The following is a 16258-nucleotide window of genomic DNA, read 5'->3' on the forward strand; positions in this document are numbered from 1 at the left end:
CTACTCTGGTGTAGGTAATTTCCGAGGCCCATGGTAGGCCCCCTGGACACATGATTCCGAGGCTGTATTCCTGGCGGTAATGTCATCCTACTGAACAGTCCTGACATTTTCCCCATTAAAATTTTCCTTCGCTCCACACTTAATATCCTATGATCTACAATGACACAGTCATGGAAAAACGAACACAATTGTTTTGAGCTTGTTTTTCCAGGTGCTGGAGGGTCTGTCAGTTTTGGGGAAAGAACAGGATCAAGCAAGTCCTCACCAGTTACACGAGGCCAGGAGCTGGGATCGTGTTTCATGTGTTGTCGGATCTGTTGTCTACTGTTCCAGGGTGAAGGTTCGTCACTCTCGGGTTAGCTCTGGCCCATTTTCAAAGCTGATTTCCTTCCTGACATTGCCATCCTGGGTGGGATAGTGGCCCAAGTCTGCTACCCCAAAGACCCCAAAACTGGTCTGGCAGCCAGTAGCTCCAGGACCAAAATGCTGCTCCAACTGGTTGGTTGGTTAAGAAAAACAAATGTGGGGAAATTTCCCTTAGTTCTGCTATTCATCACCCTGTGTATTGTTTGGCCAAATTGTCTGCTGTACCTTCCCACCCCTTTCTATGTCCTTCCTCAAGGAGCTTCCAGAAGGAGCCATCCTGGCAGGATGGTGGCAGCACAGGACACAGAGGACGTTAGCTCCTGTCTCTGTGAAGTAGTCACTAGCCAGGGAGGAGTCTAGTGGCAAGGTCTAGTCTGGAGCTTTCTGCCTAGTTCCTGGGAACCCTGGGGTCTGTGGGGAGACCGCAGATGATGCCATCAGTTTGAGGCACAAGCTGATTGGGGTGAGGGGGTCTCCTTGCATTCCTACTTTCATTGCTTTCATATACAAGGAGGCTGTATAAAATTTCATCAATATTCAGAACATGAGAGACTCCTAACTCTGGGAAACAAACAAGGGGTAGTGGAAAGGGAGGTGGGCGGGGGGATGAGGTGACTGGGTGATGGGCACTGAGGGGGGCACTTGACGGGATGAGCACCGGGTGTTATGCTATATGTTGGCAAATTGAACTCCAATACAAAATATACAAAAAAATGCGTCAATATTAATAGTTCAAAAATGTTTGAACGTGTCTGAGCTAGCCCACTGGATGCTACTGAAAGAATGTTCATCTCAAACTGCTTTAGGAGAAAGCTGATATTTCTTCTGGGAATATCAAAGAAGTAGGTCATACATGAATAGGACTCTATCATTTTTGCAAGTCCTTCCTGTCTGCTGTCCCAACCGATCCTGTGGCAATCCTGAGAGGTGGGCAGGATGGATGCTATCGCCTCCATTCTATAGGTGGCGGTTGGGGTTTATAGGGAACATGTGACTTGCCAGGGAGCAGGAAAGTTTAGATCTGACCTCAGGCTTTCTGCCTTATAGGCCAGTGCTTCCTCTGTTTTATATCTAGAACCCCCCAGAAGAACTGGGAGTCAGCCTGCTGAAAGGACCCTGGCAAGAAAAAGCCCTCAGCTGGTGAAGTGTAGCAGAATAGGTGCCACTCCAAGTGAGCTAAAGGCCAAAGAGAACAAGTGGATTCCTAAAAAGCTGTTAAAACAGGGCACAAAAGGAAATCCATGTTTATAAAGTAAATTTGTATTTGTAAAGGTGTCTTCCTTTCCTGTAATAGGAAGAGAAAGTCTTAATAACTCTTATCAGTGGAGAAAGCATGGATTTAATTCTACACAACAAACCTTACTGAACAATCCTTATTTACTGTACGGTTCTGGTCATCTTTCCATAACTTGCCTCTCCCTTCTGGAAGCCCCAAACCCCTTTTCCTTTGTTTGGACTAAGATGATCTATAAGCCTCATTCATCTGGCTACCTCCTTGAGCCACATATTTCTTGGCGAACTTCGGTGCATAGGTATGTGATTGAAACTCATTTTTTCTTTTCGCTCCTCGTTTTAGTCCACCTTTTTTCAGTTTGATTCATTGGTTTCAGTCAATGAACCTAGGATATATGGAGGGAGAAGGAAGTTTTTTCCTCCCCTACATTGGTCTGCCAGCAGTGCCCAGGGGTCAGGACACCAGTGGCACGGGTACAGAGAGCAGAGCATCAGCATGGTGTCCTAGTCTTCAGCCTCCTCTGGAAGATCCTATCTCTAAGTAACGACTGGGGCTGACTCCTTCGGTGTTGAGTTATAATCCCTACCATTTTTCTTCTCCCTTAACCTTTCCCTGCTGCCCTGCAGTTAGAGTTCACGGAAGGGGAGAACCCAGGTGTCTGGCCTTGAGTTAAGACTGACATGGTAACCCCCTTTCATCCTCCATAGAAAGGAGGCCCACTTTGGCACGTGTCTCTAACATATTTGTTAGAATAACCATCTGGACTGCTCACTGCCCAGTTGCCTGCTGATGACTTAGCCTTTTGGAAAAAAGCCATCAAATTCTAAAGAATTAGAGAAAATAGCTCATATTATACATTATAAATGGAACGGACAAGATCCAGATTAGCTCTGTTTCTCATTATTCTTTTTTTTGGAGAGTTTCCTAGTGTGGAGGATGCCACTTTTGTCATGAAAACTTTGCCTGGAACTGGGATTGCCTTTAAACTTTGGGATGGAAAGAAGTTTCATAGAGTGAATGATGTCCTGACTCCAAAGTGAAATTGGTCCCCAGGCCACTGTTGATAGGAAACTGATGGCTGATAAACAGAGCCATGTGCGCATCCCCAAGCAGGGGACTCTTTTGCAAGACAGTAGAAAGCAATCATGGTTTCAGCAAAATCTGGAAGATCCCTTTCTACCTGGCAGGCTGACAACCTGACAACAGCCTGACCAAAACAAATATGTGTACCCATCAGAAGGCAATGTTGACTCTGAATACAGAAGAAAAAAGGAAAGTCAGGAGGCCTGCAGTGGGCTGCCAGATATTTTATAACTTGGGGACCTGACTTCTCATTTGTTCTTATGAAGTATCTCTGGAGCAATGTAAATTGCTGTTTAGTTGTTCCAAAATAAGGTGTTTTCATTTGAAATTGTGGGCGTTTCATTTAGACTACTTGGCATTTTTTTTCCTGGCCCCTATTTTGAAAACCCTTTCATTTAAAAAATAAAAAAGCTTTATTTTAAAAATGTGAGTGTTTAGGTGCAGTTGTGGTTCATTCTCTCAGATCACATGCTAATTTAGAATTTGTGATAGTTTACTGAATTGATTGTCTTTAGGGAAGTTACAGTAGTTGGATGTGTGTGAAAACCACCTGTAGGGGAGGGGGGTAGAGGTGGGGGTGAGCATTCAACCTCTGAAAGGAAATGACAATTTTCAACCTCTGGTTTCAAAACTATCCATACTATTAATGGAAGCAAGCCATGAAGTTTTTCCTAGGTGGAAAAGCAGGGGTTGCTCTGGTTTAGAAATTCAACTTGCATACCCTCTCGTGTTGTAAAACAAGAAGCCAAGAACTCTGTGTCTTCTCCCCTTCTCAGGTGGATTTCTTTGTATGAGTTGTTTCCAGTTGATGTGATGCTTCCTCAGGTGTGGATTTTTTAGGTCACTGTGCATACCACCCACTTAGGTAATAACCTTGTAAGGGGCTGGGGCAGGGGTTGGAAGAAATTCTCTCATATTAAATGTACACTGTAACTCTACAATGAATCCTTGTTGTAGGAGTGTGGCGTTTTCATTTAATGTGTACTTTGGAAGTGAGGATACAAGACCCTCAACTTCTGTCCTCCATTTCTGAAAACTCACAGGAGCACTTCACTGATATTGAAAGACACAATAAGTTGCATTTTACATTGTTTTATAAGTCATAGTTTGTATGAATACAGACACTAGCACCCCCACCCCCAGTTGTCTAATCGGCTTAGGCAGGAGCCCACTGGCCAGATGCTGATTTTGTAAATAAAGTTTTATTGGAACCCAGCCATGCTAATTTGTTTACATACTGTCTGTGGCTCCTTTCCCACTACAAGAGCAGAACTGAGTTGCAACAGAGGCCATATGGGTTGCAAAGCCTAAACTATTTACTACCTAGCTTCTTATAGAAAAAGCTAGCTGACCTTGGTGTAAGGTTATGCAAACTGGCCCCCCACAGACTACATAGCCTACAGGTATGTTTTGATGGTGTTTTAAAGAATGAAGCAATAAGCAGGCTACAAGCAGCCTGGCTCCTGCTGTTGCCACTGGACCTCCTTCATGCATTACCCTCATTGCTGGGCACCTGTAGGCCTTAGATCCCCAGTCCTGATTAGCAGACTCAGGAAGGGGCTTGACTTGGAAGTCTGGAGACTCATCTGGCAATCTTGCTCCACCTTGAGCTTACCATGTGACCCTAATAAAGCTGCTTCTGTTCTCTGGCCTCAGTTTCCCCATGTCTCACTTGGCTTCTAACCAGCCCTTTCAACTGTAACACGCTCCAGCCTCACTGTTCCAAGTGTGGTCCTCAGGCCAGCAGCAGTGACATCACCCACTGCTTGCTAGAAATGCACAGTCTCAGGCCTCAGCCTAGACCTGCTGAACCAGAATCCATATTATAACAACCTCTCCATCCCGGGATTCTCATAAACCGTAGATGTGAGAAGCACTTCTCCAGAGTATCAGCTTCCTAATGTGATGATGTAGCATTGAAGTGAATTAGAGGCAGCTGGGGATTTCAATTTCTGAGCTGTTTTTAGTCCTAGGGTGAGTTAGGAGAGACATAAAATGTGTGGTCTAATATGATTAATTGTATCATTTCCCTAGGCACTTGCTTAAGATTTTGTGGGACCCACTGTGAGTCTGAGGGTCAGCAGAACTGCTCACCATTCTTAAAACACACATGGCACCAATGCAGGACAGGTACCACCTGGCTTTGAAATGGTGGGTTGACTTTACCAGTAAAGAGAGAGTATCTGTATTCACAACTCTGTGTGTGCGTGTGTGTGTGTAGCAAAATGCTGAAATGTCTTTCTCAATGAGGAGGTCCTATTTGGGCATTTGCTAGAAGGTCTCAGAAATTAGAAATGAGAAAACTGAAGACCATGTTTGCCGATGGTCTGTTGTTTTAAGAAATAGAACAAAATTTTTAAAAATTGCTGTTTCCAAGAGTAGAGGAGATTACGTTTGAGTCATCTTCTTCCAGGGTCCACTGTCTGGTAACACAAACAACAATAATGGTAATAACCGATACTTACTGAGCACTTACTATGTGCCAAGAGCTGTTCTCAATCTTTTAACATGCATAAAACCCCTTTAATTCTCAGAGCAGCTCCATAAGAAATACTATTACTATCCCCGTTTGAGGATAACGGAGAAACTTGGGAACAAGGTGAAACAATTTGTCTAAGGTGACACACTAGAGTGGGATTAGAATGGAGGCCTCTAGCTCCAAGTTGTCAGTAACGATGTTCTGCTGCCAGACATGTTGATCTATTTGGTGGGTAACCGGGAAGGACCAGGCTGCCAGGGGCCTATTGCAATATGCCCTGGGGAATATCTTGGGAAGAGATAATAGGCTCGATTGGGCTTGGATGCCCTCTTGTCTGAGTAGGTAATTGTTATTTATTCCTCTCCTCTGATAGATTTAACTCCTTCGCAGCAGGAGCCATGTCTCCTTTGTCTGTTGTTGTATTTCTAATGCCTTAGCACAGTGCTTGGGCTATAACAAGAGCTGAGTAAATGAATGAATGAATGAATTAATGAGTGAGTGGCCTGTTGCTTGGAAGACAAAGCACAGAGTCTGACACAAGTGCAGTCTGGTCAAGGGCTGAATCCCTCACATGACTGAGACTCTGAACATGGAAAGAATCCCTGAGGGCTTCCTGGAAGAGGGAGTGCTTGTGCCGAGCCTGGAAGCAGAGTGGTGGAATGCTGACCGCTCAGGTGGGAATAAATATTGAAAGCACAGTGTTTGCAAACTCTGGCCCAAGATGTCACAAACACGTCCTGCAGAGGGGACCACACAGGCAATGTGTTGAATGGATACCTTCCTGCATAGCTTGGGGTTTTGGCTGGAGCATGCTCTTCTGTCCAGCTTTGGCACCACAGGGTCCCCTGGCATCAGCTAAGGATGCCTGCCTGTCTGTTCCTTCTCCCTCCCCTGCTTATCAGCTGAAGATGAACTCGTAGAGCTCTCCTGTCATCTGAAGCACAAACCATTCCCTTGTAGGGCAAAGGCTTGTGATTCTTTGCAACAATATTTCATAATTTATATATTTGATTAAAAACCAGAACCTTTGCCAGCAGCCTGCATAATCCAACATATTGGGATCATTAGCTGTTTGTGTCACTCTTCTATTTTAAAACTTTCCATATTTGAACTCATGGAAGTACATCCTTCACATTTATTAAACTTTTCCCATAAAAACAGTTTAGTAAGTCTCCATCATCTCTCACAGAATTAAGAGAAAAGGCCACAATAAAACCCTTTAGACATTTCCTTTAGGGAATACCATTTTATTTAGGCCTTTAAAAACATTTGTCTTTTTTTTTTTTTTTGCCAGTAATTAAATAAAGATCAAGACAAATGAGAGTTTTAGTGGCTTGCTAATTAGTTCAAGATGAGCTTTGTGACTTGGCTTCTATCCTTGCTCTTGGGGCAGCTCCTCCCAGGCCTCGCAGGAACCTGCATTCCCCAATCCTGGGATAATCTTAGCCCCTTAGGTTCCTTGGGTTGGTTCTCTTCCAACTTCTTAGACTGTTCCTTTTCTGTGCTTTGCTCCTGTTGTTTTATCCACCCTTCCTCTCTGGAGAGAACAGCTTGACTTTGCCCAGCAGGTTTTTTGTCCCCCCTACCTCCAGCTCTAACAGGGCCTCTCTCTCACTTGTTTTTTTCTTCACAAGAGGTCGTTTTAGGTGATGTACTTGTGGCTACCTTTGTGAATCCCTTCTCTTCCATCTGCAGTTGGCTGGTTGGCAGGGGATGGAGATACTGCCAATCACAATACCCTGGTCCTCTGGCACAGGGATTGGTGGAGGCATAGCTACATGACTCACATAGGGCTGATAAGAGTCATTCCCAGAAATCCCCAGAAAGATATGGTCCCTTTTCTTTGGGCTTACTAGCTCCAAGGGCAAAAGCGACCCTAGCTGCTGCTAGTGGCCAAGACTCTGACCATCTAAGTGAGCCTACCTGTGGATGGTGCCAACATGGAGGGAACCAGAGGTGAAACACGGAGAAAGGAATCAAATTCTTCACTATGTAATTAGAATTCCTACATCCATTTGTTCCTGACATTGGTGCTCCTCTTGAACTCTCTGACTAGAAATGTAGATTCCCTCTAATTTTTGTGTTTGTTCAAATTGGTTTAAATTGGAGTTCCTTCAGTTGCAACAATAGTGTCCCAAAAATATTTATTCTGTCCAAATCCTTTCTGTGGTTCAAGAACCAACATTGTCCCAAACTCAAACCATTTATGCTGATGCCTCTCATTTCTGTTACAGAACAGAGAGAATCAGACCAAGAGATGGTTTTGCTTTAGATTAGTAGAATCTGACCAAATATAAATAGCAGTTGAGAAAAGAGCCAACACAGTTTCCTTTAACAGCATCACCTCCAATGTTAGCATTTGCATAGCCTTGTCTTTTATGTAAATTTCTTGTATTTGATTGCAAACATTTGAAGCCAAACTCTGATAACCCAGTGAGTCAAGCACTCATGTCACTATCACTTGTGTCCCCATGGGACAGACTTGATTAAAAATCCAAATGAACTAAGGAGTGTAATGGCTTCAGAAGTATGTAATGCACCCAAACGTTTTTGGTATCATTCATGTTGTTTTTGGCTAGAATCAACAAGACCTCATTAATGAGAAACTATATGATGAGGAAATATGTCCCACAAAGAGGAAATGTCTCACCCCATATAAAGAATAATGAAATGTATCATCTCATGTAACAAGAGGCCCAGGGGCATGTTCACTGGCTAGATGACTTAACCAAGTACCTAGGCTATGTTTGACTCTCACATCTATCATCCTCAGTTTACTGGCTGGGTAACTTGTCTCCTCAAGGTTCTAAGATGGCACCAGGAGTTCAACCCAACTGCACCTCACTTAGGAAGAGGGGTTTCCTTGAGAAATTGCTGATTCTAAAGCTGGGGTAAAGAGAACCCAAGATGAGCCGTGAACCCCTGATTGTGCCAGAATGTTAAAATTGTTTAAAGAATGGTAGTGACATGTCAAAAGGACATAGCCAGTTTGAAAGAGCTTTCTTGGGCCAAATTTGGGACAGTTTGAACATCCAAATAAATAACGATAGTATTAGATTATAAGTGATTGAGCATCAAAATAAATAATGATACTGTTAGCTTATAGGTGATTTAATAAAATAGAAATCTTGATCTTCAAATTGATATAAACAAGGGAATACCTAGAAGAGAGAGGTTTTCCTTATAGTAGAATGCTAACTAATAAACATAGAAGGGATGACTTGATTAGAAAAATCAACATTTGGCAGCTATCATATTAATTAATTAATTCCATCAAGAAACATCAATGGAGGGATCCCTGGGTGGCGCAGCGGTTTAGCGCCTGCATTTGGCTCAGGGCGCGATCCTGGAGACCCGGGATCGAATCCCACGTCGGGCTCCCAGTGCATGGAGCCTGCTTCTCCCTCTGCCTGTGTCTCTGCCTCTCTCTCTCTCTCTCTGTGACTATCATAAGTAAATAAAAATTAAAAAAAAAAAAGAAACATCAATGGATACTTAGAAGCAAAGGGTGGCTTGTTGATGAGGTACAGGATGTTAACATAATATCAAATATAAGCACATCTCATTTTACTGCACTTTGGTTATTGCATTTCACAGATATTGTGTTTTTGTTTTATTTTTTTACAAATTGAAGGTTTCTGGCAACCCTCTAGTGGGCAAATCCATCGGTGCTATTTTTCTCTGACAGCATTTGTTCACTTCATGTCTCTGTGTCATCTTTTGGTAATTTATTTAATATTTCAAGTGTTTTCATTATTATTATATTTATTATGATCTGTGATCAATGATTATGACTTGCTAGAAGCTCAGATGATGGTTCTAACTTTTTAGCAATAAAGTATTTTTAAATTAAGGTATGTACATTGTTTTTTATTTTTTTAAAAGATTTTATTTATTTATTCATGAGAATACACAGAGAGGAGAGAGAGAGGCAGAGACACAGGCAGAGGGAGAAGCAGGCTCCATGCAGGGAGCCCGACGTGGAACTCGATCCCGGGTATCCAGGATCACACCCTTGGCTGAAGGCGGCGCTAAACCGCTGGGCCACCAGGGCTGCCCTGTACATTGTTTTTTAGACATAACGCTATTGCTTGCTTAATAGACTATGGTATAGTGTAAACACAATTTTAATGTGCACTGGGAAACCAAAAAATTCATTTGCCTCACTTTATTTGTGATACTTCAGTGGTGTGGAACTGAACCTGCAGTATCTCCAAGCATAGGCCTGCACCTTCCCACAAAATGCTTATTTAATACAAAGGAGAAAAGAGTAACTTTACAAAGGAAAAACCTAGCTTAATCATGTTGAAAATTAATATCAACTCTTTATAGCACAAATACAAATCTTGTATCATCTGTTAGGGCATGATGAAAAGAACACAACCTCACTTTCATGACATTTCCACTAAAAATGCATAACCTGAATCTAATTATGAAAGAATATCAGACAAACCCAATTTGATGGACATTTTACTTAATAAGTGGCTCTTAGATGTCGAGGTCATAAATGTCAAGGAAAGAACGAGAAACACTTCCAAATTACAGAACACTAAAGAGACAAGATAACTAAATGCAATGCGTAATCCCGGACTGGCTCTTTTTGTAGTAAAAGATACTATTGGTACACTGGCGAATCTGAGGATTCAATGTAGAGTGTTAATTTCTGATTTTGATGGTTGTTTTGTGGTCATGTAGAAGAATGTTTTGTTCATAGGAATTGTACATTCAAATACTCAGGAGTGGTGGGGCATTGTGTCAGCCACATCTTCACGTGGTTCAAGAAGAAAAGTTCTTTGTTCTCTTCTTGAAACATTTTTTGTGAGTTTGAAATTATATTAAAAGGGGGAAAAAAGGGGATCCCTGGGTGGCTCAGTGGTTTAGCACCTGCCTTCGGCTTGGGCTGGGATCCTGGAGTCCCAAGATCGAGTCCCACGTCGGGTTCCCTGCATGGAGCCTGCTTCTCCCTCTGCCTGTGTCTCTGCCTCTCTCTGTCTCTCATGAATAAATAAATAAAATCTTTTTTTAAAAAAAGGGGGTGGGGAAAGGCAGGGCTATTTCTTCCAGAGCGTCTCTTTCCACTAAGGAAGAAAACGTTTCTAAGCAGCTCCTCAGTGGAGAAGCCCCACTGGTCAGGACTGAATCACATGCCCTTTTTTTGGGAGCCCAGGGCCACTGGCAACAATGGGTCCTTCAAGAGCCCTAGGCTGCTTGTCCTTGCATTTAGGTGCAAGGTGCTCCAGTAAGGATTGGGGAACCAAAGAGTGAGGCTATCCTTCTCAAGAAATTCATAGGTGGAGCCTTTCAGGAAGTAATAATTATAGCACAATAGCATCCATCAATGATCTCAGAGAGCCTGGGATACTCCGAGAGCACAGATGAACCTAAAACACCCCAGAGGGGAGGGCGAGGCCAGGGAAATCTTCCTAGATAATGGGAGGAATGGGAATGGCGGCTCTTTTTGCTGAATGAGGGATAAAATCATGCACAAGTTTAACACTGTAGCCTTTGAAAGCATACCACCTTCCAGTTCTGCTACAGAATGCTGCTCAGCCCTGGTGGTCCCACAGGAGGGGCAGCTGTTGAACAGAATGCAGGGAAGTCCAGGGAAAGGGAACAACCTGAGCAATGGTGCAGAGGTAGGGAAAGCACAGAGCATGTAAAGGTTCACCTGGCTTCTGAGCGGGGAGCAGGAAGCAAGGTGGTTTGGGGCCAGGAAAATAAAGAAGCTTGATTGTAAGGGCTAAGAAGTGTGCAACAGGGAGCCCCTGACTGTTTTAGGAGAGGCCTGTTTCTGAGCAGTTCATCTGGGCGGCGCGTGAAGAGGATGAGTTCATGGTCGGCAGACTCACTAGGAGACTATTGCCAGAAAATGTTCAAGGTGAAATATGGCTTTGGGGAGGGGGGTAAAGCCATGATGGGAGTGAAAAGGCTGTGTTGAGTGACCCATCTGACAGGAAGGGAGTGTCAGAGAGGATTTAGGTGTTCCAGGTGGAAGCATGGGGAGTGTCATTAGTAGACAGGGGGATGGTAGGAGCCCACTTTGGGTGGTATCTGGGGGTGTGGACAAAAAAACCAGGACAGGGGATCCCTGGGTGGCGCAGCGGTTTGGCGCCTGCCTTTGGCCCAGGGCGCGATCCTGGAGACCCGGGATCGAATCCCACGTCGGGCTCCCGGTGCATGGAGCCTGCTTCTCCCTCTGCCTATCTCTGCCTCTCTCTCTCTCTCTGTGACTATCATAAATAAATAAATAAAAATTAAAAAAAAAACAGGACAAAATCAGGCATCATGCTGGGGTTTAACAGAAGATCTCTCCTCTGTTAGATGCACGATTAGATGCATGCATCTAATAATCTTTTAGTCATTACCACCGCTGCTTAAAACTCTTTGAAGGCTCCCCATTTCCCCTCGGACAGAAGAGACTGGTCTTTTTTTCTTTTTAGATTTTATTTATTTACTCATGAGAGACACACAGTGAGAGGCCGAGACATAGGCAGAGGGAAAAGCAGGCTCCATGCAGGAAGCCCGATGCGGGATTTGATCCCCAGACCCGGGATCATGCCCTGAGTCAAAGGCGGGTGCTCAGCCGCTGAGCCACCCAGGTGCCCCAGAGACTGGTCTTTTCTGTTTCCCACAAAACTTTTCTGTGCCCCACTCTCATCTTCCCTCCCTGTAGGACACACTTCCCATCCATGAGCCACAGCACCACTGTATTTCCAACACTAGAAAATAGGGATTGAATAAACTGATGTCACTTCAGCCACAGGGTCTTTGCACATGCCATCTGTGCATCCATCCTTAACCATCTTCCTTTCCCTCTTTGCCTGCTCAGAGTTTACTTACCCTCTAGATCTCAGTTCAAGTGTTGCTTTTCCAGGAGCACCTCTCTTGACATCCCTGACTAGGTCCAATCTCTTTTATATGCTTTCTAGAGACATGTAATTTCTGTCTCCCCTTTCTGTAGTTTTACATCAACTTGCAGGAATATTTGTCTAAGGCCCATCTCCCCCACGGACTGTAAAATCCATGGGGCAGGGGGCAGTGTTCTTCCTGTGAACACTCTATCTCCTGGACTCAGCATGGTAATGGAACTCTGTGATGCCCAGTGGATATTTTGCAGAACGAATTAGTGAGTGAGTGAACGAATGAGTGAATACTCCATTGGTGCTTCCAGAAAGGGATTGAGAAGCAGGTTATGCTTGAGAAGCACCTTATAGGATGGAGTTTCAAAACGCAGGTGATGTTGGTCTTTAAGAAACCAGCACAGAACTAGCCGAAGCACAGAAGAGGGCTTGATCAAAGGCAGTTGGTGAATCTCTAGGATAAATAGGGAAATGGAAATAAAGAGAAACAGAGTTCCAAGGCCAGAAAGACAATTAAGCCAGACTTTGGAAAGATTCAAATGTCAAGGGGAGGTCTTGGTTCTTAACTTGAGACACTGGGGAGCCATGGAGGTAGGTAAGGAAGAGGACACACCCAAAACTTCTCTCTGCTGTGATGGACAGGACAGGGAAGCAGGTGGGTGGAGAGAGGAGCTGGAAACAGAAGATCACCAGGCAATTGCAGTAGCTTTGGTCAAAAGTGCAAAGTCGGGGTATTGTAGGTAAGAGATGAGCAGGGTGAAATTTGGGTGGGGAAATGAAAGAAACTTGGCAACCGATGGGAATTTTAAAAATGAACGAAAGCCATGGGTGACTGGGCTGTGAGCTCATAAGACTCATGTCTTTTTTGTCTTTGTATCCCCAGTAGAAAAAGAGATTCCTTTTCTTAGAAGTCGTGGAAAGGAAACTAATCTGGGAGCTGCAAATGCTCAGAGAGGCCATAAAAAGAGAAGAAATCTGGCCCAAGACCTATTCTGTTTGGCTCATTCAGTGTTCACTTGGCAACATTGAAAAGCAGAGAGATTTCTCATAAACACCCCACATTTTTTCAGTACTGCCCACACTGGTCACCATGTCCCACAGGGCACCCGTTGGCTGAGCTCAGGTGGCCCCATGTGGCTGCTTCCCAAAGGTCTACCTGGTCTTACTTTCAGAGGAGTTCACTCATTACCTGTGAGGGCAGCTGACCAGCTCCTGGGGGGCTGCTTTTTGGTGTACCGTGAAATCGGACACGTTCTGCCACTGATCAGGGGGACGCGGGTTCTGCCCCGAGGACCCACACTCTCAAATCTGATGAGACACAGTTAACATAGAGGCACAATGGCACTTACGGCACCTCCTGCCACCACCTGCACTCAGGGTCACAGAGCTCGCAGGATGCCACGATAATCACGGTAGTTATCTATGGTGTAAATAACTGCATCAGGTGATATGTGAACTACATAAAACTTTTATTGATACGTTTATCATGCCAAAAAAGTTTTTATTTAAAATTCAAATTCCATTTGAAAAGGAGGCCACAAACGATTGTTGGGATCCCAGCCTGCTCCTTGGAGGAGCCCCCACGTTCACAAGAAAGCACGCACATTCTACAGCTATGTGATTTGATCACCCAGAACTGTATTCTGGGAAACTCCTAGAGATTCCTTGCAGGATGCCAGTTGTGTCTTTAGTCGGTAGCTGGGAAACAACAACAACAACAAAATAACTCCATTCTAAGACTTCTCAGAACATTTCTGGTTTTGCAACTACTGATCCTCAGGGACCTACCACCACCCAACCTAGAATATATGTATGTATGTGTGTGTGTGTGTATATATGTATATACATATTCCCGCTGAAAAATCACTGTTTTTGTTGCTTGCTGCTGTCACATCAGACCCTTAGGATGGCTTCAGCACACCTGGCTTTCCTTCTTGGTGGGATCCTGTGGATTCTGGCTGTGGATGGATGGGCAGGCCCCTCAGGAGCGTTTGGACTTGCTACAAGTTGGGCACAGAAGCTGCCCCTTGGTGACGATATATGCCCGGCCACTCAGCTGCTGCTCACAGCCCTCGCAGACAAAGTGCTTTCGGTGCCAGGCCAGGTCTTCCACGCGCTGGTAGTCCTCTGAGAATATAATCTGGGGAGGGGAGCAGAGAAGATGTACGACTCAGGTTCTGTCCCCCATAGAGACAGTGTATGGAGGACTAGCTGTAGAATGGCGGTTCCTCCTCCTCCAATCTCATCTTTTTTTTTTTTTTAAAGATTTTATTTATTTATTCATGAGACACACACACAGAGAGAGAGAGAGAGAGAGAGAGAGAGAGAGAGAGAGAGGCAGAGACCCAGGCAGAGGGAGAAGCAGGCTCCATGCAGGGAGCCCGACGTTGGACTTGATCCCAGGACTCCAGGATCGTGCCCTGGGCCGAAGGCAGGCGCTAAACCGCTGAGCCACCCAGGGATCCCCTCCAATCTCGTCTTGACCTCAAATGTATCAGTGGAGGATACTGATCTAAATCTCAGGCAGCAAGTATAATATTTGGCACAGGTCATGATTGCATTTTAGCTTCTTAGATGGGGAAAAAAAAATTCTCTGCCACAGGCGGTTTTTACTTATCTAGCTCTTAATACTCTTTTGCCCAAATTCAAAACCCAGTTGTGTTCTAAGATGGGATTATATACCCCAGTGAAGACAGCCCAATGACAGCTAAGGGCCAATGGCCAGTCTTCAACAATGAGGTCACATGGGGTCACTTGGGCTTGGAATAAAGTGACACTTTGGAATATGTATACATATGCTGAGGAATCCCTGAGGCTCAAAAAGAGGAGAACAGCATACTTATTAAATGTGCTTTCTGATTTGGGGGTCCAACAGGAACCAGGGAACCAGCTGCATGACTTTGGGCAAATTACTTAATCTCTCTATGCCTCAGTTTCCCAATCTGTGGAATGGGGATATAAATACTACTCATCCCACAGGGTTTTATGAATGCTACACATGTTACTACATAGGAAGTACTTGGCATAGTGACTGAGACACAGCCAATGCCATGTGATTGTCACTGGCCTCTCTGAGCTGCTCTCTTTTCAAATGTAAAATGGAGATAATGACTATCTCTCACTATTGTCAGATGAAAATGACATCACAGATAACGTGTGGAGCAAATGGCTGACCCAGTGTAAGTCCTTAATAATGGATGGAATGTTGTGATTCTAAGTATCCTGTTGTCCTCATAAAAATGAGGTTGTGGGGACTTGGGGCACCTGGGTGGTTCACTGGGTTAAGCATCTGCCTTCAGCTCAGGTCATGATCTCAGGGTCCTGGGATGGAGCCCTGTGTCGGGCTCCCTGCTCAGCGGGGAGCCTGCTGCTCTCTCTCCCTCTGCCTCTCTCCCTGCTCATGCACTCTCTCTCTCTTTCAAATAAATAAAATTTAAAAATCTTAAAAAAAAATGAGGTTGTGGGACAGGCCTGCTAACAGTCCTTTCCCCTCTTAACCTCACTTGACAACACAGTTATTAGGTAAGACAGCTGTAGGACTTTAACTTCATATGAAGAGCAACATGTGGAAGGTCAGGGGGAGGAGGCAGATATTGGCTCAAAATGAAGAAGTTTCTAACCCTCATTTGTGCTAGTGATGAAGGTAGTGAGTTTCCCGTTGTCACAGGCATGCAGACTCTGTCACTGCTAATGTGTCTTAGAGCTCCTCTAGCCTGAACTCATATTGGAGAGTCAAACCCTTTTCATAGTATCTCTATTGTATTAAGTTAATGTTTCAGTATCACGTCATATTATATTACCTTATAAGACTACCAGTAGCTCCTATTTATGAATTACTTGGTCAAGTTCTGTGCCATGCATTTTCATGAATCATCTCATTTTATCCTCATAGCAACCCCTTGGGATGGGCCTATTTTCCTCCCATTTCATAAGCGATAAACTGAGGCACAAAAGTTAGGTAACTACACCACTAATTGTGCACAGCCAGGTTTGAGTGGGGGCAGCCTGCTTTCTGGGACCCACCCCTCATCCCAGAGTGTTCTTCCAAGCACTTACTAAGTGCCAGGCATCATGCCAAGGATAGGACCTGACAAGAAGGGACGCCTGGGTGGCTCAGCGGTTGAGCATCCGCCTTTGGCCCAGGGCATGATCCTGGAGTCCCAGGATCGAATCACACATCGGGCTCCCTGCACGGAGCCTGCTTCTCCCTCTGCCTGTGTCTCTGCCTCTCTCTCT

At 44.5% G+C, this 16258-nt stretch overlaps 1 protein-coding gene across 2 annotated transcripts in view; it reads right to left on the reverse strand.

Annotated features, from left to right (window-relative positions):
- Nucleotides 1–13474: 13474 nt before the first annotated feature.
- Nucleotides 13475–16258, reverse strand: part of LMCD1 (LIM and cysteine rich domains 1) — a 58752-nt gene continuing 55968 nt past the window's right edge. For both annotated transcript variants that reach the window (XM_055344570.1, XM_055344569.1), the window contains one exon: nucleotides 13475–14162. In XM_055344570.1, the coding sequence (XP_055200545.1) occupies nucleotides 14004–14162 (159 nt within the window). In that variant the 3' untranslated portion in view covers nucleotides 13475–14003. The remainder of the gene's footprint in view (nucleotides 14163–16258) is intronic.

Source organism: Nyctereutes procyonoides, unplaced genomic scaffold (assembly GCF_905146905.1).
Source record: "Nyctereutes procyonoides isolate TBG_1078 unplaced genomic scaffold, NYPRO_anot_genome, whole genome shotgun sequence".
Taxonomy (NCBI): domain Eukaryota; kingdom Metazoa; phylum Chordata; class Mammalia; order Carnivora; family Canidae; genus Nyctereutes; species Nyctereutes procyonoides.